The sequence below is a fragment of the Alnus glutinosa genome, chromosome 5, assembly GCF_958979055.1.
Source record: "Alnus glutinosa chromosome 5, dhAlnGlut1.1, whole genome shotgun sequence".
NCBI lineage: Eukaryota > Viridiplantae > Streptophyta > Magnoliopsida > Fagales > Betulaceae > Alnus > Alnus glutinosa.
The window spans coordinates 6,499,523-6,524,802 of NC_084890.1; the positions used below are offsets into that span (position 1 = coordinate 6,499,523).

Consider the following 25,280-nt stretch of genomic DNA (forward strand, 5'->3'; position numbering starts at 1 on the left):
TCTAAAAGCCTCAAATTTTCAAAATTTTTAAATGAGATTTGACACTCACACGGTAGTTTATGCAACACTCAATTGCCTCAAGCTATCAAGTAAGTCTCACTGTTAGACTGAGTCTACTGAGACACGCACGTCGTCCCAATTCGCAATTCGCAATTCCCACAGGGCTACAGCCGCTACACTAATAATGACTAATTGATATATTTTTTTTTTTTTCAAGCAAAAAGAATTCAATTCATTTGTTTTTTCTACATTAATTTATTTGTTTTTTACGCATGATGATTCATTTACATTAAATATATTTGGTTTTCATTAAATTTTTGCATGATTGATTTGTTTTTTTTTTTGGCCTTTTGCATTAAATGTTGGACAACTTTAGTCTTTTACAGTTTCCCTTCACTTGTTTATTTGCCTTGCATTTAATGTGAAGACAGAAGACTCTTAAGTCTTCACACGATCACACCAGGCGCCAGGCTCCAAGCCACCAACTCCTCACTCGATCAGTCAGTCTACTTGATAGCTGCTGCCACTGCCAGCATGAATCATGATTGCATCCACTTCCACGAACGGTGCATTTTGAACTTTGGGATAAAGAAAAAATAAAATAAATAAAAGTGTCGTCTTCTACCTTCATCCTTCTGAACAACTAAACTACCTGTTTTTTCAGTCTTCTTACAGAGTAACTAAACTACAAACAGGAATGAAAAGGTGGAAAAAAAAAAAAAAAAAAATCTCACAACAAAGGGTAGGCCACGGACAAGCTTGCCCCCCTTGCGGTGGCCTGTGAGGGGGCATTTCAGGGGTATAGAAAAAAAAAAAAATACCCCCTGCAATAAAAATTTATAAGAAGTGAGGGGGGGCATTTGCCCCCCCTCGATCCCCCTTCCCTCCGCCCCTGACGCTGGGATTGTGGGATGAACCGAAAATTTTGAGCGAAGGAGTAGAATGAGAGAGAGAGAGAGCAAACCAGGAGATTGAGGAGAAGAAGTGTGCGTCTGGAAAAAAAGGGATTCACACGGATTGTGACGAGGTGTCATCTTAATAGCCGTTCTTTTAAATAGACGGTACAGATTAAAGAAATTGTGGCTCGGCAATTTTTTTGGTATTGCCGGGGATCTCAATCCAAAAATATGACGATTTAAAAATGTGAAAAGAAATTTACTTTTTGCGTGGCAAGTGAAGGTGTGGCCCGATTCTAAAGGTAGTTTAAGGTATTATTATTATTTTTTAAAAAAAAAATTGTAATTATTTCAAACGTTTGATTCTCTTTGTAAAAATCGCTTTTTTTATTAAAAAAAATGCTACACATATTCTCAAATATTCATTTTCAAGTATTCACCTGCTAACGTGAGAGTAAATTATCATTGGATGTAATTTCATTTGTTATTTATTTCAAATATAATTTTTCCTTACACATCAGAAAATAAGTACTTAAAAGTAAACACTTGAAAGTATGTGTAATGCTCATCTTTTTATTAATTGCGTTTTAAAATTGTTATTATTTCAATCATTTTAAAATCGATAAATCTTGATAAATTCATTAGCTTAATTTTGTAGTAAAAAAAAAAAAAAAAAACTGTGTAAATGCTTTAGTAATGCTTAACATGTAAAATTGTAAATATTAACAATGTAAAACATATCTCCACATAGATGCAAAAAAATGAGTAAGGAGTAACAAAAATCTAGGAGAAAATGATCACAGGGAAAGGCTTCTCCTTTCGTAGGCAATATAACCTTGAAAGTCTTTCGACATGTATTAGCACAAAGTGGTTTTTTCAAAGAACACATGCAAGCTATCGGCTCTCAACCATTGTAACAGTAATATTGTTAATGGAGCCTTTACTTGGGTTGTGTTGAGAGGAGCCAGCATCTGGGGCAATTTGTCTTTTGGTGAATGCAGGTTGCTTTGGAAGAGGCAGATCAATAGTCTCACTTTTAAGCATAGAAATAACAATGGATACAGTTGGCCTATCTTTAGCAAATTCTTGCACACAAAGCAACCCAACATGTATGCATCTCAAAATTTCCATTTCAAAGTGTGTTTCACACATCATCGGATCTGTTAATGCCATTACGTCATTTGCATTCCACATTTTCCATGCCTAGAAACATGATAACAGGACTGAAATTCTTAGCATCAATACTAAAACTCATAAGAAACGAGAAATCCAAGTTCTAAAAAAACGAGGCAACGAGATAAGGGAGACTTACAAATCCTAGAATGCTCATGGCCTGCTCATCATCATAAAAGCTAGAGTTTCTTTTTCCACTAACTATTTCCAGTAACAACACTCCAAAGCTGAAGACATCCGATTTCTCTGAAAATCGCCCTTCCATTGCATATTCAGGGGACATGTAGCCGCTGAATTTTCACAATAAGACACATCCAAATTTTGTTATGTCAAATATTAGAGTTATTATCTTATTGAATTTGGCCAAAAAAAGGTATATACTTACTATGTTCCAACAACCCTTTTAGTATTGGCTTGATCTTCATTGCTCCCAAAAATCCTAGCCATGCCAAAATTTGATATTTTTGGATTTAGCTCTTTATCCAACAAGATGTTACTTGCCTTCAAATCTCTATGAATAATCCTTAACCTAGAATCCCTATGAAGGTACAGTAGACCTCGACTGATTCCCTCAATAATGTTGAATCGACTTCTCCAATCTAGTAGTTTTGGTTTGACTGAATCTAATGAAATTATATATTCAAACCAAATAAGAGAAAGAAAATGCATTCGGATTAAACTTGTAAGGTGAACGAACATCATGTGTGTAACATAAGTAAATTTGGTGAAGTCAGATCAGAATAGTACGTATTTAGAGACTAAAATACAACAACCAAGAATATCATTTGATCCCTTTTGTCTATTGACGTATATAATTTTAGATTGTAATATTGGAAGATACTAATAAAGGGTATCAGCATGAAGTCATGAACTAACCAAAAAGAAATGCGTCCAAGCTTTTGTTTGGCATGTATTCATAGACCAACATCTTTTCCTCCCCTTCAACACAGCAGCCAAGGAGTCTAACCAGATTCCGATGTTGGAGTTTAGAGATCACCACCACCTCATTCATAAATTCTTCTTGCCCTTGTCCAGAGGCTCTTGAAAGTCTTTTATTGCAATTTCTTGTCCATCTGACTTTTTCTCCTATAAACAAACAACAATCAACTGACTACATATTCAAATTGTTAGGCAATAACCCTCTACAAGAACAACCATTACCCTATATACGGGACCAAATCCACCCTGCCCAAGCTTATTTGATTGATGGAAGTTATTTGTTGCACTTGCCAACTCCTGAAGATTGAATAATGGTAGCTCTTGGAGTTTAACTTGGTTCACGTTGTCTCCAAGATTGTCTTCACCAGAAAACTTTTGATGCAGGAACAAAAACATCTTCGTTTTCCTTTTTCTTGTTGGGTGTTTATACAATAGTAGTTAGTAATCTCTATGTAGAAATGTGGTAACTGTTCTTAGTCCACTGAGCTAATAGGGAAGTGAAAATTACATTTTTGTTTAGCCATCCGACGCCACAATATGAAAGTATAGATGCCAGTGAATATTATTCCTGTGATCATTGTGACTGTGACGATTATTTTCTCCTTTCCCACTTTATCTGTAAATCGGAGAAAACATCCAACTAATTCATCCAAAATAGGCTAGAGAGTTTGCACCCTCCTTTTGGTAAAACATAATTATATTTTACAGGGACTTCCTTAACTTGGGAAGTTGAGGAGTGATTGTGGTTGGGTTGAAATAAGATTTTATCTATTTTGCAACATAAAGTAGCCAAACAACTGCACCATCAGTGGATGATTTAAAGCATAAGATGAATTTTGAAAGAAAACAAAAACCACCTACCAAGTTCTGAATCGGCCAAACGAATATAAACATCAACTCCGCCACTCGAGAATTTCTGTAAGTCAATTAAGCTTCTTGTCCATGTCATACAATCAATGCATGAACCATATGCGTAAGCTATACAAGAACAATTCTCCAAGCATTGGGTTCTACATTTTTCTTTCGAAGAAGATGACCCATCTGCCAAGTCTGGGATTTTCATCATCTTCAGTTTCAAAAATCCTTCTTTTTTTTCCCCCTTCACTGCTATTGTTCACCCTCTCACACTGCAAGGGTGTCCTCCTCACACATCCACTAGTCCAATTTTCTCTGTTCCATTCTTCTATATTCTTTGGCTCAAACCCCCATAACAGCTGCAAATTGGTGAATTCTGTGGATTACAGCTTCCAAATGCCCCACACTTGCCATAAACATCGCACTCGCTCTTCCTAGCTGACCACTGGACCTCCCATTCCTCCCCATTGTCGAAATATGTTAGCAGTAGATTCCTTGCGCATTCAAGACAAATTTTGTCGGGAAAGGTATGCTCGAATAGAAAAGGTTAAAGAGAATGTTCCTTCTTTATTATCTTTAAGACTAAATCCATTAAGATATGAAGAATACATGTCCGGTATTCCAATAAAGATCCGGCTGTTCCATGGACCACTTCGCCAATATGGGCTACTGTCTTTCCAAACCAAAAATTCAGGAAGATTAAGAACATCAATAGTGGCAGAGAAGTTTCCTATTGATGGATCAGAAGGACTTTTCCATGATGTCAGCTGCACTTTCTTACCCGTTCTAACATCAGTACTAATTTCCATCTTTGAAGGGACTGTATCACAGGGATGTTGGAAACTCTCCCATATGTTTGTCCCTATAGCATTTCCTTGCAAGACAAGGATTCCATTATCTAAAAGCTGGGCACTCGAAGTGACAACAGAATTTGTTAAACTCGATGACCAAAGAACCTTCTTTCGCCCATCTATTACTACCAGATTGTCGTCTTCGGATATGGAAAGAATTCCAGAGAGGAATTCTTGCGGGGCTTGTTTCTGTTAGCAACCCATACGAAAGTGGGCATAGAGATTTCAGCATACCATATCCCAACATGGCGGTCGGTAGAATTTGGAGGGCTGAAAAATCCTAGTATGAAGTTACCGCCATTAGAGATTATGGTTTCACAGTCGTTGATGAATTAATTAGCTGCTGTGATGGTGTCTGTGGCAGTCTGGCAGAGCCAAACTGTAAACAAAAGCATGATAGCAACTAGCAAGACAAGAAAAGCTGACAAGTGGGCGTTCAGAACAAGCTCAATAGGTTCAGTTCAACGCTTCTTGTTTGTGAGAATACAGATCAGGCCTGGCCCCCAAGGGAAGAAGGCCCAATAATAAAATTTATATTAGTATAAATAAATAAAAAAAGAACAAAGTAGTTAAGAAAATAAAAATAAATAAAAAGGCACATTTTTTTTTTTTTTTGCAATAAGGACAGTGAGAGAGAAAAAGAAAAGAAAGGAAGGCTCAATTACAATACATAGACGACTTTGTCAAAAAAATAAAAATTAAAGTGATTTATTTCTCCACCGAAAAACCAACAGATAAGGCTCATAACTCCAACATAGAAAAATCAACCATTACATGTTTAGGAACACAAGGATTTTGTAAAAATAAATAAATAAATAAAACATTGCTTATTGGGAGACTCTAGAACTCCCACATAGAAAAAAAATCAACGGTTAGAATCCAAGAACACAAATAATTTATTTATTTATTTTTTTTAAAAAAAAAAAAAAAGAAAATTACCAAAAGATATATGATTTATTGCCAACTTTTCACACAATTAAAAATACAAATATCATATGTGGCAAGAAATCATAGGCTCTTTGAAAAAAAAAAAATACAACTATTTTATGATTCTCTGTCACATAAGATAGTTGTGTGAAAAGTTGGCAATGAATTATATCTCTTATCAAAATAACTCTCTAAAATGTACTGCAATTTTTCCCAACAGTCAAAAAGTAGGAGACACATAACCACCGCTACGAGCTCAACCGCTTGACCATAGCTAGCTCTCGCGTCGGACTCTCCACCTCCTCTTTCGAAATTCTCTCACACCATAAGCCTTCAATTTTATTTATTTATTTATTTTTTCTTTTAAGAGAATGAGACAATGACCGTTCTCGTTCTTCATTTCAAACAATATGCACCGTTCTATCAGGATAAAAATGAAAAAAGTGAGACTGTTTTTCTTTTCAGTCCTTTGCAGCGTGCATTTTCAATCATTTCAAAACGGTATTATTTTTATTAAATTGTATTTTTCTTGCTTTTCAATGTCATGCGTGGCTGTGTTAATAGCCACACTTTATTTTTTTATTTTTTTATTTTTTTTCTAAAATAGTATGATATTATTTTTATCAATAAAAACTTAAATTAACAAATTAATATTAAAAACATAATTACGTGGAAGGGGTCATTGAAGTGGTACTCGTAAACAGTACATTTTACATTTTTATTTTTTTATAAAACAGTATTATGTTTTATTTTTGTCAAACAAAAACTTAAATTCCTAAATTAATATTAGGCCGATAAAATGATTTTAATCAATTATTAATTAGCAAATTACTAATTATTACTTATCTTTATTTGTCCAGGTCAAAAGTGTTATATTTTCTCGTTATGAAATGAAGCTCCTTTTGATAAATCAGGTTCAATTATTTTCTTATGTAAAATTTTTATTTATAAATATTTTTAATTATAAATGTTAGCTAAAAATATGCAATGGACATGAAAAATGTTAAAAATAAAATAATAATAAAATTAATTGAACCTAGAAAAGAATTTCTAACAAATTTATTACTATCAATATGATAAAGTTGTATCTGAAAAGCGAAAAAAAAAAATTAAATTTTATATTTAAATATAATATAAAAATTAAAAAAAAATTATTGAATAAAAAAATACCTCATGTAAAATTATCGCCTTAATCCGCCTTACAATAAACCGATGACACAGATTTATTTTTTTTTTTATTTTTTTTATTTTTGTCAATGCTTAGACTTTCTATTATTCAAACCTGCCCTTCTGGACTACAGCTTGAAATATTTGGACCTTTCAGATATACATCAGCAATGTTAGAGATAAAGCTGTGGTTCAAGTTCAAACAGATCATCCACAAGACCAGCAACACATTTCAAGTTCAAACATATGATAATGTTTAAAGGAAAATACAATTTAGTTCTCAAACTACTACTTTTTTTCTTTTTGGATGGCTTCACAAACTACTAAGATTTGCATTCTGATCTTTTAAATTATCAAAATATTTGAAAAATGTCACTCTTGACTAAATATCTCCATAATACCCCTACCACATGTCATTTTTCAATTAAAAAAAATAATAAAATAATTAAAAAGATAAACACAATTTTAAAAAAAATTAAAAAAATAAATAAACTAAAATTTTATTCCTTATTTTTTATTTTTTATTTTTTTATTTTGAAAAAAATGAATGTTTGGGGTGGCGTTATTTCCCAACCGTGACCCAATCTTCCTGACACCCCTCCGATCACCGTTTGTTTGCAACGCTGTGATAACCGATTTTATAGCCTGGCTCGGCAAGTTCCGATTCGCAATCATCAGCTTGTTGATCTCGGCAGAGCTCAAGCTCGCCCCGCTCTGGAAAATATCCTCCACTTGAGAGAAAATGTTGTGATCCTTGAACCCCAGGTAGCTATTGGCCAACGTTTTGAATGCCAAAAAATCACAGAGAGAAAAATGGATATGAACATCAACAAACAAGCTCACGGCTGTTGATTTCTCCGTTAGAAATTGATTGAGGTCTTCCACAACGATGATGGACTTGCTCGTCGTTTGTAACAAAATAAAATTCAGATTAGAATCATTTATAACCTTCGAAAGATCAATATCATATACATCGAAGGATAAGAAATTAGTCATGTCCACGTTCGGATAGGCGGGGACGAATTCGCTGAGTTGCAGGCATGCATCATGCCCAACAACAATGTTGGAAAGAAGCAGTACGTCCTCCGGTCGATCGTAATAGTTTTCTTCAAAACAAATAAAAAATAAAATTTTAGATTTTTTTTTAGTTTTTTTTTTAATTTTTACAATTTTTTTTTCGATTTTTTTAATTCTTTTTAATTGAAAAATGACACGTGGCAAGGGTTTTATTGGGATATTTCGCTAAAATGACCATTTTTCAAATGTTTTGATAGTTTGAAGGGCTATCTGAATAAATGGTAGTAGTTTGGAAAGCTAAATTGTATTTTTCCCTAATGTTTATCTTGTATTCATCGTTTTAACGATGAAGATTATATTAGGAATAAGTGAGAGTGCAGTGCATTTGGGATTGCGATTTCATAGACAAAAAAATGCGATTTTAAACCAAATTGCAAAAAATGAATCGTTTGGAATTGCGTTTTTAAAAAATTGAGATTTGAAAACGTAGAAAACTGATTTTTCAAATGAAGCCAAGGGGATGTTTTTTTAAAACACAGAATTTTAAAGACTAATATTCGATTTTAAAGGTCAAACTGCGATTTTGCCAAACGCTTAATTGAGTTTTTAAAAATAACTTTTTTAAAATCACACTTTTTGGAAATTGTACATTTTATCAAATTTCTTTTAAAGACCCATGGAGCAAAAAAGAAATGAAGCAAAAAAGACCTATGGAGCAAAAAAGAAATTAAGAAGATGAAGTGCGGCGGCTAAGAAAATAGAAATGAAGAAGGGGTAGCCGGTTAGGGCTTTTAGGATTTTAGGTCTTTAGAAGGGTCCGCGGGGTGAGGCGGGTCCCCGGGGTTTTTTAAAACCCCAACCCGTAACTCGTCCCGCCCCACACAAGTTGGATAAAACCCAACCCGTAACCGCATAAAAACTCTTAGAAACCGAAAAAACCGGGGCATGGCGGGGCGGGTGCTGCGGGTAGAGGCAGGTTTGCGGGTTTTTGCTCAACCTTAATTATGGGTCATTTAGCCATCAATCTCAAATTGTTTTATTTATTTGTTCCTCTAGCTAAAAAATGGTTTGTTTTAGGATTTTGTGATCTGGGTCATTGAGTTATGAATCTAAATTGACTGAGCTCAGAACTGATTGACTCTCGCCTTTGAGTGAATTTCAATTTTGAAATATTGGCCTTCCGGAATTTCTGTTTGATGATTATGTTGGAACTATTGCATTTTCTATGATATTATATTTCAGAATGTGGCAGCCCTGCATTCTTATGTTTTCTAATTTTCAGATTTTGCTGTTCTTATTATTCTTCGTCCTTTCTTTCTTTTTCTTTTTCTTTTTTTCTTCGATTAATTTTTTTAATTGTATTTGGGATTTTATAGTTTTTGTATATGATTATATTTAAGGACAGTTTAACATATGAAGTCTGGAATGAGCCCAAAAAATAAGCCCAAAATGCGCAACTTTAAAAGCTTATAAATTTAAATAACTACTAACTGCATTAGATGATGGAGAGGCGGTTAGCAAATTAGACTAATCGCCTAAGGCTGTTACGGTTATAATTAGATGTGATAACCACTAACCGTAACTATAATTTCAGTCTTATGTGACAGTGAAAATCACAATTGGATAAAATAACAAATAAAAGTAATATAGCATGTTATAGTGATTTTCACTGTCACGTTAAGAAAGTGAGCACTTAAAAGTAAGTGTAACATTTCTCTAATTTCAATAGCCTATTTTATATATTTATAGATAAAAACATGACACAAATAATAGAACATTAAAACATTAAAAAAATGAAACAAATATAATCCAAGTAGGCCCCAAAAAAGCACACAAAGGGCTCAAAAAAAGGCATCCAAGGAGGATCTTGCCAATGTCTAGTGCTGGATGTGCAGAGGAAACATATAAAATGGAAAGCTGGCAGTTGAACCTGTTATTGTCGCATAATATGCAATGTTGTGAATGACTTCTTAGGTGAAGGGTGCCTTTGATTTTTGATTTTGAGATTTTGAAGGTCAAATACATGCTTTTAAATAAAATGGTAAAAAATTGTCTCATTTAAGTGTATGTTTGAAAAATATGACAATTTGAAAATGTGAAGAAAATTTACTTTTTGCTTAGCAAGTGAAGGTGTGGTACGATTCTAAAGATAGTTTAAGGTATTATTTTTTAAAATTATAATTTTACTAAACGTTTGACTCATTTTTTAAAAATTACGTTTTTTATTAGAGAAATGTAACACATACTCTTAAATACTCACTCTCAAGTGTTCACTCCCTAACGTGACAATAAAATTACCATCGGATGTATATACAATATGGCAGTAAAATTTTCACTGACATCAAATAATAAGTACTTAAAAGTGAACTTGAGAGTATGTGCAACACTCCTCTTTTTATTAATTACGTTTTGAAATTATTATTTTTTCAGATATTTTAAAATCGCTAAATCTTGATAAATTCATTAGCTTAATTTAGTTGTGAACATGACATGGCCTATGAAAAAAAAAAAAATCTTTGGGTAAAAGCTTTAGCAAATGCTTAACATGTAAATATTAACAATGTAAAATATATCTCCACATATATGTAACAACATGAGTAAGGAGTAACAAAAATCTAGGAGTAAATGATCCTAGGGAAAGGCTTCTCCTTCCAAAGGCAATATAACCCATAAAGTCTTTCAACATGTATAAGCACAAAGTGGTTTTTTCAAAGAATACATGCAAGCTATCGGCCCTCAACCATTGTAACAGTAACATTGTTAAGGGAGCCTTTACTTGGGTTGTGTTGAGAGGAGCCAGCATGTGGGGCAATTTGTCTTTCGATGAATGCAGGTTGCTTTGGAAGAGGCAGATCAATAGTCTCACTTTTAAGCATGGAAATAACAATAGATACAGTTGGCCTATCTTTAGCAAATTCTTGCACACACAGCAGCCCAACATGTATGCATCTCAAAATTTCCATTTCAAAGTGTACTTCACGTATCATCGAGTCTGTTAACGCCATTACGTCATCTGCATTCCACATTTTCCATGCCTAGAAACATGAAAACATGATTAAAATTCTTAGCATCAATACTAAAACTCATAAGAAACGAGCAATCCAAGTTCTAAAATAATGAGGCAATGAGATAAGGGAGACTTACAAATCCTAGAAGGCTCATGGCGTGCTCATCATCATAAAAGCTAGAGTTTTTTCTTCCACTAACTATCTCCAGTAATAACACTCCAAAGCTGAAGACATCAGATTTCTCTGAAAATCGTCCTTCCATTGCATATTCAGGGGACATGTAGCCGCTGAATTTTCAAAATAAGACACATCCAAATTTTGTTATATCTAATATTAGAGTTATTATCTTAGTGAATTTGGCCAAACAAAGGTATATACTTACTATGTTCCAACGACCCTTTTAGTATTGGCTTGATCTTCATTGTTTCCAAAAATCCTAGCCATGCCAAAATCTGATATTTTTGGATTTAGCTCTTCATCCAACAAGATATTACTTGCCTTTAAATCTCTATGAATAATCCTTAATCTGGAATCTCTATGAAGGTACAGAAGACCTCGACTGATTCCCATGATAATGTTGAATCGTCTTCTCCAATCTAGTAGTTTTGGTTTGACTGAATGTATTGAAATTATATATTCAAAACAAATAAGAGAAAGAAAATGCATTCGGATTAAACTTGTAAGGTGAACAAACATCATGTTTGTAACATAAGTAAATTTGGTGAAGTCACATCAGAATAGTATGTATTTAGAGACTAAAACACCACAACCAAGAATATCATTTGATCACTTTTGCCCATTGATGTATATAATTTTAGATTGTAATATTGGAAGATACTAACAAAGGGTATTAGCATGAAGTCATGAACTAACCAAAAAGAACTGCATCCAAGCTTTTGTTTGGCATGTATTCATAAACCAACATCTTTTCTTCCCCTTCAACACAGCAGCCAAGGAGTTTAACCAAATTCCGGTGTTGGAGTTTAGAGATCACCACTACCTCATTCATAAACTCTTCTTGCCCTTGTTCAGAGGCTCTTGAAAGTCTTTTTACTGCAATTTCTTGTCCATCGGACATTTTCCCCTAGAAACAAACAACAACCAACTGACTACATATTCAAATTGTTAGGCAATAACCCTCTACAAGAACAATCATTACCCTGTATACAGGACCAAATCCACCCTGCCCAAGCCTATTTGATTGATGGAAGTTGTTTGTTGCACTTGCCAGCTCCTGAAGATTGAATAATGGTAGCTCTTGGAGTTTAACTTGGTTCACGTTGTCTCCAAGATTGTCTTCACCAGAAAACTTTTGATGTGGGAACAAAACCATCTTCGTTTTCCTTTTCTTTGCTGGGTGTTTATACAATGGTAGTTAGTAATCTCTCTATAGAAATGTGGTAACTGTTCTTAGTACATTGAGCTAATAGAAATGTGAAAAATACCTTTTTGTTTAGCCATCCAACGCCATAATATGAAAGTACAGATGCCAATGAATATTACTCCTGTGATCACTGTGACTGTGACGATTACTTTCACTTTTCCTTCTTTGTCTGTAAATCAGAGAAAACAACAACTAAGTCATCCAAAATAGGCTAGAGAATTTGTACCCTTCTTTTGGTAAAACAGAATTATATTTTACAGGGACTTCCTTAACTTGGGAAGTTGAGGAGTGATGGTGGTTGGGTTGAAATAAGATTTGATCTATTTTGCAACATTAAGCAGCCAAACAACTGCACCATCAGTGGCTGATTTAAAGCATAAGATGAATTTTGAAAGAAAACAAAAACCACCTACCAAGTTCTGAATCGGCCAAACGAACATAAACATCAACTCCGCCACTCGAGAATTTCTGTAAGTCAATTAAGCTTCTTGTCCATGTCACACAGTCAATGCCTGAATCATATGCGTAAGCTATGCAAGAACAATTCTCCAAGCATTGGGTTCTACATTCCTCTTCCGAAATAGATGACCAATTTGCCAAGTCTGGGATTTTCATCATCGTCAGTTTCAAAAATCCATCTTTTTTTTCCCCTTCACTGCCATTGTTCACCCTCTCACACTGCAAGGGTGTCCTCCTCACACATCCACTAGTCCAATTTTCTCTGTTCCATTCTTCTGTATTCTTTGGCTCAAACCCCCATAAACAGCTGCAAATTGGTGAATTCTGTGGATTACAGCTTCCAAATGCCCCACACTTGCCATAAACATCACACTCGCTCTTCCAAGCTGACCACGGGACCTCCCAATCCTCCCCATTGTTGAAATATGTTAGCAGTAGATTTCCTTGCGCATTCAAGACAAATTTTGTCGGGAAAGGTATGTTCGAATAGGAAAAAGTTAAAGAGAAAAATGTTCCTTCTTTATCATCTTCAAGACTAAATCCATTAAGATATGAAGAATACATGTCCGGTATTCCAATAAAGATCCGGCTGTTCCATGGACCACTCCGCCAATATGGGCTACTGTCTTTCCAAACCAAAAGTTCAGGAAGATTACGAACATCAATACCGGCAGAGAAGTTTCCAATGGATGGATCAGAAGAACTTTTCCATGACGTCAGCTGCACTTTCTTGCCTGTTGTAACATTAGTACTAATTTCCATATTTGGAGGGACTGTATCACAAGGATGTTCGAAACTCTCCCATCTGGTTGTCTCTGTAGCATTTCCTTGCAAGACAAGGTTTCCATTATCTAAAAGCTGGGCACTCGAATTGACAACAGAACTTGTTAAATTTGATGACCAAAGAACGTTGTTTTGCCCATCTAATACTACCAGATTGCCATCTTCGGATATGGCGAAAATTCCAGAGGAATTATTGAGGGGCTGGTCTCTGTTAGCAACCCATATGACAGGGGACACAGAAATGTTAGAATACCATATCCCAACATAGCGATAGGTAGAATTTGGAGGGCTGAAAAATCCCAGTTGGAAGGAACCCCCATTGGAGATTATGGTTTCAGGGTCGCTGATGAATTTAGCGGCTGTGATGGTGTCTGTCGAAGAGCCAAACTCTAAACAAAAGCAAAACAGCAAGATAAGAAGAGCTGACAAGTTGGCGTTTCGAACAAGCTCCATAGTTTCAAGGCTTCTTGTTTGTGAGAACATTGATTCATTGCTTCACGTCCTCATACTTTTCCTTCCACATATATTTCTATCAATCGCTTTTTCAAGTTTTATTAGAAGCCTCTGGTTTTGGGTTAGAAGTCCAAAAAGGCAGCTTTGAATGATAGAAAGTCTTCATTGACAAAAAATAAAAGCTGCTTGATAGAAATATTAAAAGCCATATTGACAACCACGAAGTCTATCTTGTATTCGTCGTTTAAACGGTAAAGATGATATTAGGAATAAGTGAGGACTAGGGCGAAAATTCTAAATGTGGCTTTTTTTATATTTAAATATTTAATAAATAATATTTAATTTAATTTTTATATTATACTTTTATTTAAAAATTATTCTTCTGACTATGAGAGGCACAATATAATTGTTTTACTTAGTTTTTTGAGTTTTTTTTTTTAAAGGTACTTCAGCTTTCATTAACAAAAAGGATAAAGTGATACAAGAAAAAGAAAAAAAACCCAAGGAACTTGTTGCTGGTAACAGCCAGACGTTGGGATTGTTTGATAAGCCACGTAACATTTTTTATTTTATTTTTACACTTTTCAATAACAATCAACATCAAAACATTCTCACTTTTTTTCACTTTTTATATCACATCAATAATTTTTTATTACTATTCAAATAAAAAAATTCACTACAATACAAATTTTTTTTTCACTTTTTTATACAAATTCTTTTTATTTTATATCACATCATCACTTTTTACTAATTTCAAAACTAATAACCCACTACTCTGTTCTGTTCTGTTCTTTGCCAAACAAGCCCGTTGTTCCCAGCCGCAAGTTGTTGATGACAAATAAACAAACAAACAAAAATTGGCATTTCCAAAACTACACGTTTGTCTTATCTATGGCTAGAGGTTGCTAGTAGGCTAGTAGCCAAGTGAATGAGCTCCTAGCTGCAAGAGGAAATTGTAGAGCATTTAAGAAATGGTTTTTTTAATTTGCTAAACTTTAGATAATAAGATATGTGTTCTTGGGCCTCAAAGATTAATTTTTCTGGGGGAGTTCGAGTTTTCCGACCAGTGAGATAATGCACTTCTTTTTTCTTGTTATTGAAGAATATATTTAGGCCTTATTATTATTATTATTTTTTTCTTAGGGGACTTTTTCCATATTTTAGGAACCTGACTTATAGGGCCTTCTTCCACTGGGGCCTTAGGTGACCGCCTAAGTCGCCTAGTGGAAGAGTCGGCCTTGAAGTGAGGGAGCGTTTGGAATTGCGATTTAATATATAAAAAAGTGCGATTTTAAACAAAATCGCAGAAAATAAATCATTTGAAAATTGCATTTTAAAAAAATTGCAATTGAAAACTGCGTTTTCAAATCGCAGCCAAGGGAATACTTTTTTGAAAACGTAGAATTTTAAAGATTAACATACGATTTTAAAGGCTAAACTGTGATTTTGCCAAATACTTAATTGCGTTTTTAAAAATCACTTTTTCAAATCGCACATTTTTGAATTGCTATTTTAAAATCGCAAACCAAAATGGACCCTGAGTTAGAATATAGGTTAAATGATTCATATCATCTTAAATTTTTGGAATAAATGGTGATTTAACATGGTATCAAAGCTCTTCCAAGTTCATGCTTCAAATCAAAAATAATTCGAACCTATGGCTTTGTCCACAGTGTCTGCTTCTTCATTTTCCTTCCCTAATGTTTTGTTATGTTGTGGAGGCTGTCCGAACGGACAAGAAATTATGTTCGGACAAGTACTCCAAGGAATCACTTATTCAAGAGGTGTCCGGATGGGAGTTTACCGCGTCCTGACGAGAGTAACAGAGATTGTTAAATTCTTGGCATGTCTGGACAGGAGTTCTAGAGAGTAACTAATTCTTGGGATATCCAGATGGTGTGGTGGTATGTCTAGACACTTAGGACATTAACCCCAGGAGTGCCAGGACGGCCAGGAGGGCATTCTGACATTGCCACCTATTAGATTCTGGTTTTTTATTTAAAAACCTGTTATGAGACTATGTTTTTATGAGAAAATATTGGGAAAAAAAAATACAAAGGACTTTTCACTACAAAAAAACATGGGAATACTAACCTGTAGAATTTTACACGTGAGTGATTACAATAGCGTGATAATTATTTGACGTGTTACTGAAATCTATAATAATGTGTAAAATTTACTTCGTAACTCATTTGTAACGTAAACATTTTATGGGTTACTAGACAATGATGTAAATATATATATGCGTTACTACACACTAACGTGGTAAATTTACGGGTTACTCCAGAGTAACTTGCAAATTAACTCGTTAGTTAATATATGACCTAATAACGTGATATTATTCACATTACTCAATATATATTAATAGGCATGTATATATCATGTAACAATTATAGTAACATGTAGTTTTATCACGTTACTGTATTTGCCACGTGTTACAATTGAATATTTATATGCATATAAACCTCCTTAATTAACTATATATACCCTATGTTTTGTAATGGATATATTTCTAAGCAAATTGTTTGTTGGCACTTTATTACCTATTGCAAATGCAACAGTCTATCTATTTTAAATAACCACATGTAATGTAGATATCTTGCGTTGACATACCTTCATAAAGATGACAAATTATACAATGATTTCTTCATATAATATGATACTGCAAGAAGGGGTATCAAAAAGCACTTCATGATTGAGCTTGCGGTAGGTAAAAAGAATAAAAAAAAAATGGTAAATAAATCTTTATAAATTGTACATATTTTAATATGGAAAATATAGAAAAATTATCATATTCTAACATGGGTCAATTGACACATTGACATCCCAAAAGTAGGCCTTGGGCATGAAGTATATAAAAGCATATATCATTGATGCTGCTGCTTCAACCAAACCATTGAACCAAAATCACAATAAAAGTCGGCCCTCACATTATTATATGCAATTGGCTTTTAGGTATTAACGCAGGTTGTATTTGAATTTTGTTGGTAGATTTTAGCCCAGGGGCAGGGGGCATCCATCCTTCACTATAAACGAAGGGGCAAGGTTTGAACCTTAAACCCCCTCATTAGCTTTAGGTGGGATGGGGTTCATCTATGGAATAAACCAATAAAATCAAAGTTTACTTAGGTTAGAAAATAAATAGCACAGCAAAATTAACATATTAGTACCTCGCTTGTCCTGTAGTAGGTTGTTCTATGTGATCCTCCTAAAGCGGAATTAATTGTCTTTTTGTTTTTATATTTTTCTTTATTTTTTATTTTTATTTCTTTTATTAAATGAGATGTGTCACCTTCTGATTGGGTATGACATGGCAACTAGAGGCGGACTCCGGTATATCTTTGGAGAGCTTCAATCCCCCCAAAGTTTAAAAACTGTTCTTAATTTTTTTTTTTTTTATAAAGAAAACCCCCAAATTTTAATTATTCCCCTCCCCGCTAAAAAAAAAAAAAAAAAAAAAAAAAAAAAAAAAAAAAAAAAAAAAGTTCATAGTTTTGTCTCCCTAGGCCCCTGCAACAAATTTTCTGGTTCCACCACTAATAGCAGCATAGTTAGAAATTTAACAAAATGATCTGTTTCATAACGGTTCTAATCTTAGAGAGTAAATTGATAAAGTTTAAACTTTAAGAAATGATTTGATACCTCAGCTTCTGAAACATTTTTTCCTTTTCTTTCAAACCAAGCAGGCTTAGGGCAGCAAGCTTTGATGGTTAGATGTTCGTATTTCGATTAGGTAGACCAGACTAATTTAGTACCAATATCTATCCTCTTAATTACTCTTCCTTCTTCATGATTTCTTATTTTTCCTTTTCAAAATCACCTCAAAAAAGGATTACAAAATAACGTTCATCATATTAAAAGTACTCCTTACTCAATCAGTGAAGCAAATAATCCATGGGAAAAGAAAGTAGACTGGATAGATGTCGTTAGTTGGTTTACAAATATCAATCTTCCTAGATGTTGCTTCCAAAATCCAAAGCACGCCCAAATGCCACAGAAAAAAGGAGATGATATATCTAATCTTTAGATAAAAAGACAGGCTTATTTTAGTAGAACAGACAAGGAGGATAACACCAACAAACAAATTAAGCAGCAAAAATTATAAGTAGAGAATGTGTAGAACACATTTCGTCTTTCCAACCACGAACATAATATTTTATCCATGAAAATCACCTCCAGATCCCATGTCATCATGCCTCTAGTGCCAAAAGGGAAGTAGAGCAATCTTCAATACATTTCTTACTTACTGTCTCCCCATTTTCCATCGAGCCTTCCCAAATTATTCAGTCTTCTTATTTAAAAACATCTTAGCTTCAACATCTCCACTGTAAGGTGCAACATGATAGGCATATTGCTGGAGAACACAAAAGCCAACCATCTCGAAACATACCAAGACATTCTGTATAGCTTCCTCAATGTGCTCCACATCTAACCAGAAATGGTGAGATCGAATGATACCCACTGCAGCTAGTACATCAAGCACCATTCCCTGCATTTGATCAAAGATAGCGACTTGTGAAGAAGTAATCACATTCATATATTGTTGCCATATTTATAGAAAGCAATTCAAAAATAACTAGAAAAAAAAAATTAGAGAAAAATAAAGGGAAAGATAAGTCAGAAAAAGAGAGAGCTGTATCAGAACAGAAAAGATTTTGATCATCCCCTATGTGCCGTATAAGTGCCATTTATGGCAATGCAGAGAACCATGAATCAGAGAATAAACTTTTTTTTTTCTTGATAATTAATAGAATAATTATTCAAAGTAAAAACTATAATATAAGAAGATTCTAGATTGATACAATGCCATGGGATTACCCTAAGGCAGAAGTTCTTAAACTCGCGTAAGTTTGCATCTCGACAAAAAAATCCTAACTTATTAAATACCTTCTTCATAAATGATTTTGCATTAAACAGTCTGAAAAGATGTTAAAGATCCACTGAAGTATATGGCTTTAAATCAGCTGCTGGAATCAATACTGTCTTTAAAGAATCTCTGATTCTCTAGGCAGTGCTACTCAATTTATGCCATCCATGTATGGCTTTCGTTCCTAGTCTGCATGCAAAAGGCAGCAAGCTAACAATAACTCTGCCTAAAATACAAAAAAATTTGAAAAAAAAAAGGTGAAGAACTTGAGTTCCCAAATCCGAAAGTTTCACTCTAAAATAAAAATGTGGCCAACTATGAATTAAAGCAATGCAAAATAAGCTTATTGATCCTTTAAAGTTCAAATGGCCTTAAGTTAGTCTTAATTATCATGAGTTTCTCAGTGGAGTTCAGCTGAAGAAGATCCATGGTTTTGCTTTCTGTTTTATATCTAGAAGAGGCTCAACCCCAGGAAGTTTTCTTTTGGAGGACAGAAAAGAGCTAGTGTCTTTATGTCTAACCTTTCAGGCTGTGAGAAGTGCTTTAATTTCTTGAGCATTGAGGCTTTGTTTATTGTTGCTTTTGGGGGTTCTTTCATGTAGCAGTGTACAAGTGAGGTGGTTACTAATCGCGAACAACCACTAACTGCAGATAACCACAACCTGATAACCGCCTAGACCGGTTGCGGTTACAGGTTATAGAGATTGGCAAAAGCGGTTAATAACAGGGTAACCGGTTTTATAATATATTTTTTATATATATATATATATATATAAAATAATAACAACTAAAACCTAACAGCTAAAACCATGCGGCATGCATTTGCATAGGTTTCTTTTCTTCTTTCTTGAGTTAATCATATAAACTTCAATTCATTGGCAACACATATACTGTATATTAGGAGCTGAGAGAGTCTAAAACCAACAACATGAATCAAAGGGCAACTGAGCCAAAGCACAATATGGTATTGCCTTTACCCAGATTAAAACCTAAAACATCTGAGGACTTGAGAAGCCAACCCACTGCATAAACTAGAAAGCCACCAGACAAGCATAAGGTAAAGGTGATCACTTTAGGTTGGGGTTTAGCACAGATCAACGCACTTGGTGGCTTATCCAAGTTTTTTTTTTTTTTTTTTGTTCTTTTTGCTGGTTCTTGGATCTGTTAATCGTTTTAAGGTATAATTCCAGTTCATTTCTACAGTCCCCATTGATTTGCGCATGAATTACTTTGTACCGCATAGAATAATGATAGTTGCTGTAACACCAGTCTTAAACCAAGGCGTGTTTGATTTTATGTGGATTTATGTTTATTTTAAACATGGAGGTTTAATTTAATATGCGGTTATTTTTTTTTTAAAAAAAAAAATAACTGAAATAATGGCAACAATTTATGGCTAAAAAAAAGGTGCCTTGAATTTTTATGAAAAGCGGTTACCGGTTAATACCCAGCCTTCAATAACCGCATAACCGCCGGTTGCGGTTAACCGCTAGCCAATCTAGTGGTTGTAGTTATTTAAATATGAATAACCACCTAAAATGGTTGCGGTTATGAGTAAATAACCGCAAACACTTGTACACCCCTACAATTTCATGTCCTTAGCACCCTTCATAATTTTATTTTTTTCAGCCAAAAAATGAATGGGTCGAGATTATTTTACCTGCCAAAAGCAGAAGAAGACAATCCCCTTGATGCACAGGAACTTTGCAAGTGGCTTGTGTGGCTCCAGTTCCTTTGCAAACACATGGTAAAAAAGCACCAGAGAATACAAGGCCAGTGAAACTGAAATGTTGAGAATGATGGTGAATGTCCAGCTCAACCAACTGGGGTACACCCCGAGCATTTGTAGTGTTATCATCAAGATGGAACAAAGTGGACGGATGATGACAAACTGCCATGTCCAATATTTGAGGAGCTTCAGGGTACGGTGGTCCAGCCGCACAACGTGAGGCTGCAGTTGTGATCCCAGAGCATGTCAATTATCTCAGATAGACTTAACGAAAACGGATCGAAGATATTAGATGAATGATGCTTTTCATTCTCCCCCACCCCCCCAAAAGAAAAAGAAAAAAAAAAAAAAAAGAGCTTAATATAATCCAGGATGCATTCAGATCTAACATGCTCATACATCATTTCACTACATGATACTTTAATAACACCAGCATTTAAACAAATATGTGCTTCAGTCCCTCCCTAACCGAGTTTTAGATAAGTTTGTAGTGAAGGGATATTAACATGTTACTTGAGAACATAATTGTTCACTTCCCACGCCTATGATAAGAATTAAGATCCCATTGATCATTCTGTCAGATTGTATCTTTAAATATTATTCCCATACCAAATAAAAGTCAGAACATTGACTTTAGTACAAACTACTTACACACCTGGAAAAGAGTCATTGGAAATGAATGGTGAATTTCTCTTCCTTTAATACCATCTGGCACAATGTTTTTGCTAATAGATATATTCAGGTAACTATACAACAAAGCCAAGAACTTAGCAATCACCTGGAAGAAAACAACATAAGAAGTTACTGGTGAGATGATATGTCAAAAGAGGCACATTGCAATGCAAAGCACAACTGAGTCAAAGGAACTCACCAGAGCCTCATAACATTCTTTAATAGAGTCCAACAACATGAAGAATGCTTTGCTTCCACGGATATCTAACAAACCCACAAATGAATCAAGTGCATATATGGGAGCCATAAGGATAATAATTATTATGGCCTTCTGCTCCTTTGGTTTCTTCCAGTAAAAGAGATGCTGTGACAATAGCTGTACTGTGAAATGCATTGTAAGCATCGTGCAAAATGCAGATCCTAAGACAGTCAGTTGTCCAGGGTTCATCATTCTTAAATGAGTAATATCCATTATTCAGCAATGAGATTTGAACCAAAATCACAATCTGCAAAAGAAATCAATAAAGGAAAAACAAAATTAGGAGTTAAGTTCATCAAGTGAGGAACTAAACTTTCAGCCAAACATCAAGTGGTGCAGAATCAAAGAGACCTCACCAAGTCTACATTTATAAGGGAAATACAAGGCTCCTCAAATCTCCATGTTGCATTGTGCGAGTATTAAAGCCCACATTTTTTTAAAAATTTTTTGTTGAATTAGTTCCATCTTATTTAAAATGCACCTAATTTACAAAATTATCCCAATTATGATATTGACATTACTTTTGTCAAAGACCTAACCACTGCCTTAAATCCTCCTTCAGAATAAATGTGCTCATGAAAACAATTAATGTTAATTAAACTATGCATTGTTTAGAAAAATCCGCACGTCTGTGTGTGCTAATTTGCACTTCATCAGCATATTTCTATACATACCATAAATATACAAATAAACAGACACAAATATGTTGGCAGCAGATGTAACACCCAATGACAGTGGATGAACAAAGGAGTGCAGCCCTAGTACACTACACATGGAGCATACAAGAGAACCCCTAATAGGAAGGAATAGAAAATAAATTCCAAAAATCTGCATAAGTCAAAATACTCAATCTATGATTTGCCGCTATCCATATATGTGATACAATTCTAACTTTTAGTGTTAAGTCATTATAAGAAGAGCTTTAGCAGCAGATAAAATTCTTGTCTAGAATCATCACTGCCTTCTTTGTATCACACTATTAAGAGAAAGCACGGCTATTCCATTCGATCCTATCAACCCTTTTGCATATTTCAAAATCAGCGGTTCAGTATTCATATGATTCTGCTGCAATTGTCAAATGAGCAACCACATATACCACTCTAAAGGGGATCACCATGTAAGAGGAATGAACACATTCAATCAGCCAAAGAAGCTCAACTGAACTCAACTCAAACAAGCTTTGGTTACAACTCCAGCTTCATTTCCCAAAAGAGTGTGAGTAAAGAATCTGTAACTGGATTTCTCACCCATTATTAACTCGAAGAGCCTTTGAAAGATTATCAATAACAATTTTCCTTCCCCTCCCTCAGTTAACTAATTGGCTACCAAAAAGGGGTGAAATCCCAGATATTTGTCTTGTTCCTTTTAGTGTTTCTTCATTTTACATCAACCAAAACTTTCTTATCCCCAAATTTCATGCATCACATTGGGCAAATTGCACACCCTTTTCCTATCATTTCAATTTCATGTAACAGACGGGGTTTTAACAACTAATTCTTGCACACACCCACTAAATATTTTAGCCCCAAACTACGTCTAGTTCTAACTACACATCAAAACTATACTTGTCAAACTATAGTAACTAAAACTAACTAAGACTACAAGTTCTTGAAGATTTTGAACCATATCTTCAAATTATGCAATATACATAGCTGCAATGATGTGACCCAGATCATAAAGTATATTCACAACAGTATCATATCTGTAAATTTCTACTATTACTGACAATTCATTGCAGACACAACGAATACTATCAGTGATCGCCATAAGACTGTGAGCCACTATCTGAGTATTGCTTTGAAAGCAGTATTTTGGATTCTGGAGCTAAAACGCATAGCAATTTTGATTTCTATAACAATGAAAACACTTTCAGAATCCGTCAGTACTAATCTTATTGTTACAGGAACGAATTTGGAGGCTCTCTACAATTTATAATTTTTTTTTTTTTAAAAAAAAAATATATCAGAGTTGTGGACCAAGATCAGACCTCACTGGATCATCGAATTAATCATAACAAATTTAAAACAAAAAATAAAATACATTTGAGATTTACTCACCGAAAACTTCGAGAATTTTTTTTGAAGAAAATCTTGGGAGTTTGGATGAGGATAGTTGGGTTAGCTCCGGAACGATTCTCTTTCAGGTTGTGGCGTGACTTCGCCAATCAAAGGAAAGCACGTCACGGTACGCTAATGGGCCCTCATGGAGTTTTCGGTCTTTTTAGAGCGTGAGGTTAAGATTTGGGGATTATCGATTATGAGAGTCAAATTGAGCATGCAGTGAAATAGTTATCCTTGTCACCTTGTGAGTAGAATTTGGATACCGTATCTTCTTTAATTATAATTTGTTTAATTATTAATCCAAAAACATTTCAATTTAAAAGAAAACAAGAATTGAAGAAGTGTTATCGATTTATAATGCCATTGAAAGTTCACGACGGCTATTATGAGATTATCGAAAGTTTATGGTTGATACTGCGAGGACGATAAAAGTTCATAATAATTCCTGTCGAGCCGCTAGACATACATATTAACTATTATTTTAAAAGTATTTTGTGAAAAGATTGTTAACACAGTGACCTCACATCAAACATCCGGTAAAAGAGACCTACAAGGAGGACAAAAAAGGCCAAAGATGCCCCCCAATGATAGCGATAAAACCACATTTGATGCCTAAGCCAGTACGTGAATAAGAAGGAAAATTTGCAAAATGTTGGTAAAAAAGCAAAGTCCATGTACCTAGGGGGTTATTACCTTCATTTATGGAATCGACCTTCTCACCTCCAATTGGTAAGTGGGATTTGGTAGGCACCAAAGGTAAGGGATCAATATGGAAGGCGGCAGGCTCCCGATAAATTGCTTTCCTTTGGTCGGTTGCTCCAATAGCACTTTTTCATGGAAAGAAAGGGATGCAGTGCGCTGGGCTTACATGGGACTTGATGGACCGATTCCTTGATTCCGACATGTTCTGGGCTGAAATCGTGGGCTTTCATGGGGTCGAATGGCCCACTGGCAGCCGGGTACCTAAAATGCCACCGTCAATTGAGCCCAAAGGACCATTTGGTAATCTGCTACTCCACGGTTCAATGTCCACAATCAAATTGGTTGTCTCTCATAATATTTCCAGAAGGGAAATTTTTTTTTTTGATACTACAACTTTTACTATACTGCTTGCAAATTCACGTGACACTCTACATTTTATGAAAATGAGTACCACATAGACTAGCACATAGCAATCCACATTTTAGTGAATGACGTCCATGTAAACTGTCATGTCAATTTATAAACGTAGCAAGTATCATGTGAACTGCCATATGACCAATCTACATTTTAGTGATTGACGTAGTAAGTGTCACGTAAATTACCACATCAACTTATAAGGAACTTGAAGTAAAAACTATAATACTTCTAACAACACTCGAAATCAACTATTCTCATCTTGTTCCTTCTCTCCTTTGTCTCTTGGACTGAACGACAAATTTGATTCGCATCATTTTGCCTTACTATGTTCTTCTCTTCCTTTCCCATTTGCTTGGTAAGAAATATAGAAAAGGGTAGAACTGCTAGCAGTATTAGACCATGGCCCTAATTACATGAGCTGTTTAATAAGGAGTTTCTTAAATAACCCAATAGATGAATGGCATGTGAATATACAAAACAGTTACCCAACAGACTCACACTTGTATATGAAGCCTTTTGTTGGGTAGACAAACGTGAGGTAGAATTGAACTTGTGATCCAGCTTTTCTTGATAATGTTTTCGTCACAAAATTTGATCGAGAATCTCATAAATGCTTCAGGATAAGCACCATAGTTACATCTTTAGGTTGCTTCTTCGTGACT

General features: G+C 34.6%; 2 protein-coding genes and 1 pseudogene across 2 annotated transcripts; all 3 read right to left on the reverse strand.

Annotated features, from left to right (window-relative positions):
- Positions 1-1,741: 1,741 nt before the first annotated feature.
- LOC133868898 (G-type lectin S-receptor-like serine/threonine-protein kinase At1g11300) lies at positions 1,742-7,804 on the reverse strand (annotated as a pseudogene).
- Positions 7,805-10,447: 2,643 nt separating this feature from the next.
- On the reverse strand, positions 10,448-14,037 carry LOC133868103 (G-type lectin S-receptor-like serine/threonine-protein kinase At1g11300). Its single transcript, XM_062304924.1, has 7 exons — positions 12,631-14,037; positions 12,279-12,386; positions 11,993-12,186; positions 11,707-11,917; positions 11,216-11,447; positions 10,970-11,120; positions 10,448-10,860 (listed from the first exon to the last, which is right to left on the reverse strand). The coding sequence occupies exons 1-7, from the start codon at positions 13,940-13,942 to the stop codon at positions 10,552-10,554; spliced, it is 2,517 nt and encodes an 838-aa protein (XP_062160908.1). The 5' UTR covers positions 13,943-14,037; the 3' UTR covers positions 10,448-10,551.
- Positions 14,038-17,807: 3,770 nt separating this feature from the next.
- On the reverse strand, positions 17,808-23,653 carry LOC133868040 (uncharacterized). Its single transcript, XM_062304838.1, has 5 exons — positions 23,497-23,653; positions 21,380-21,686; positions 21,164-21,286; positions 20,440-20,730; positions 17,808-18,401 (listed from the first exon to the last, which is right to left on the reverse strand). The coding sequence occupies exons 2-5, from the start codon at positions 21,650-21,652 to the stop codon at positions 18,192-18,194; spliced, it is 897 nt and encodes a 298-aa protein (XP_062160822.1). The 5' UTR covers positions 21,653-21,686; positions 23,497-23,653; the 3' UTR covers positions 17,808-18,191.
- Positions 23,654-25,280: the final 1,627 nt, after the last annotated feature.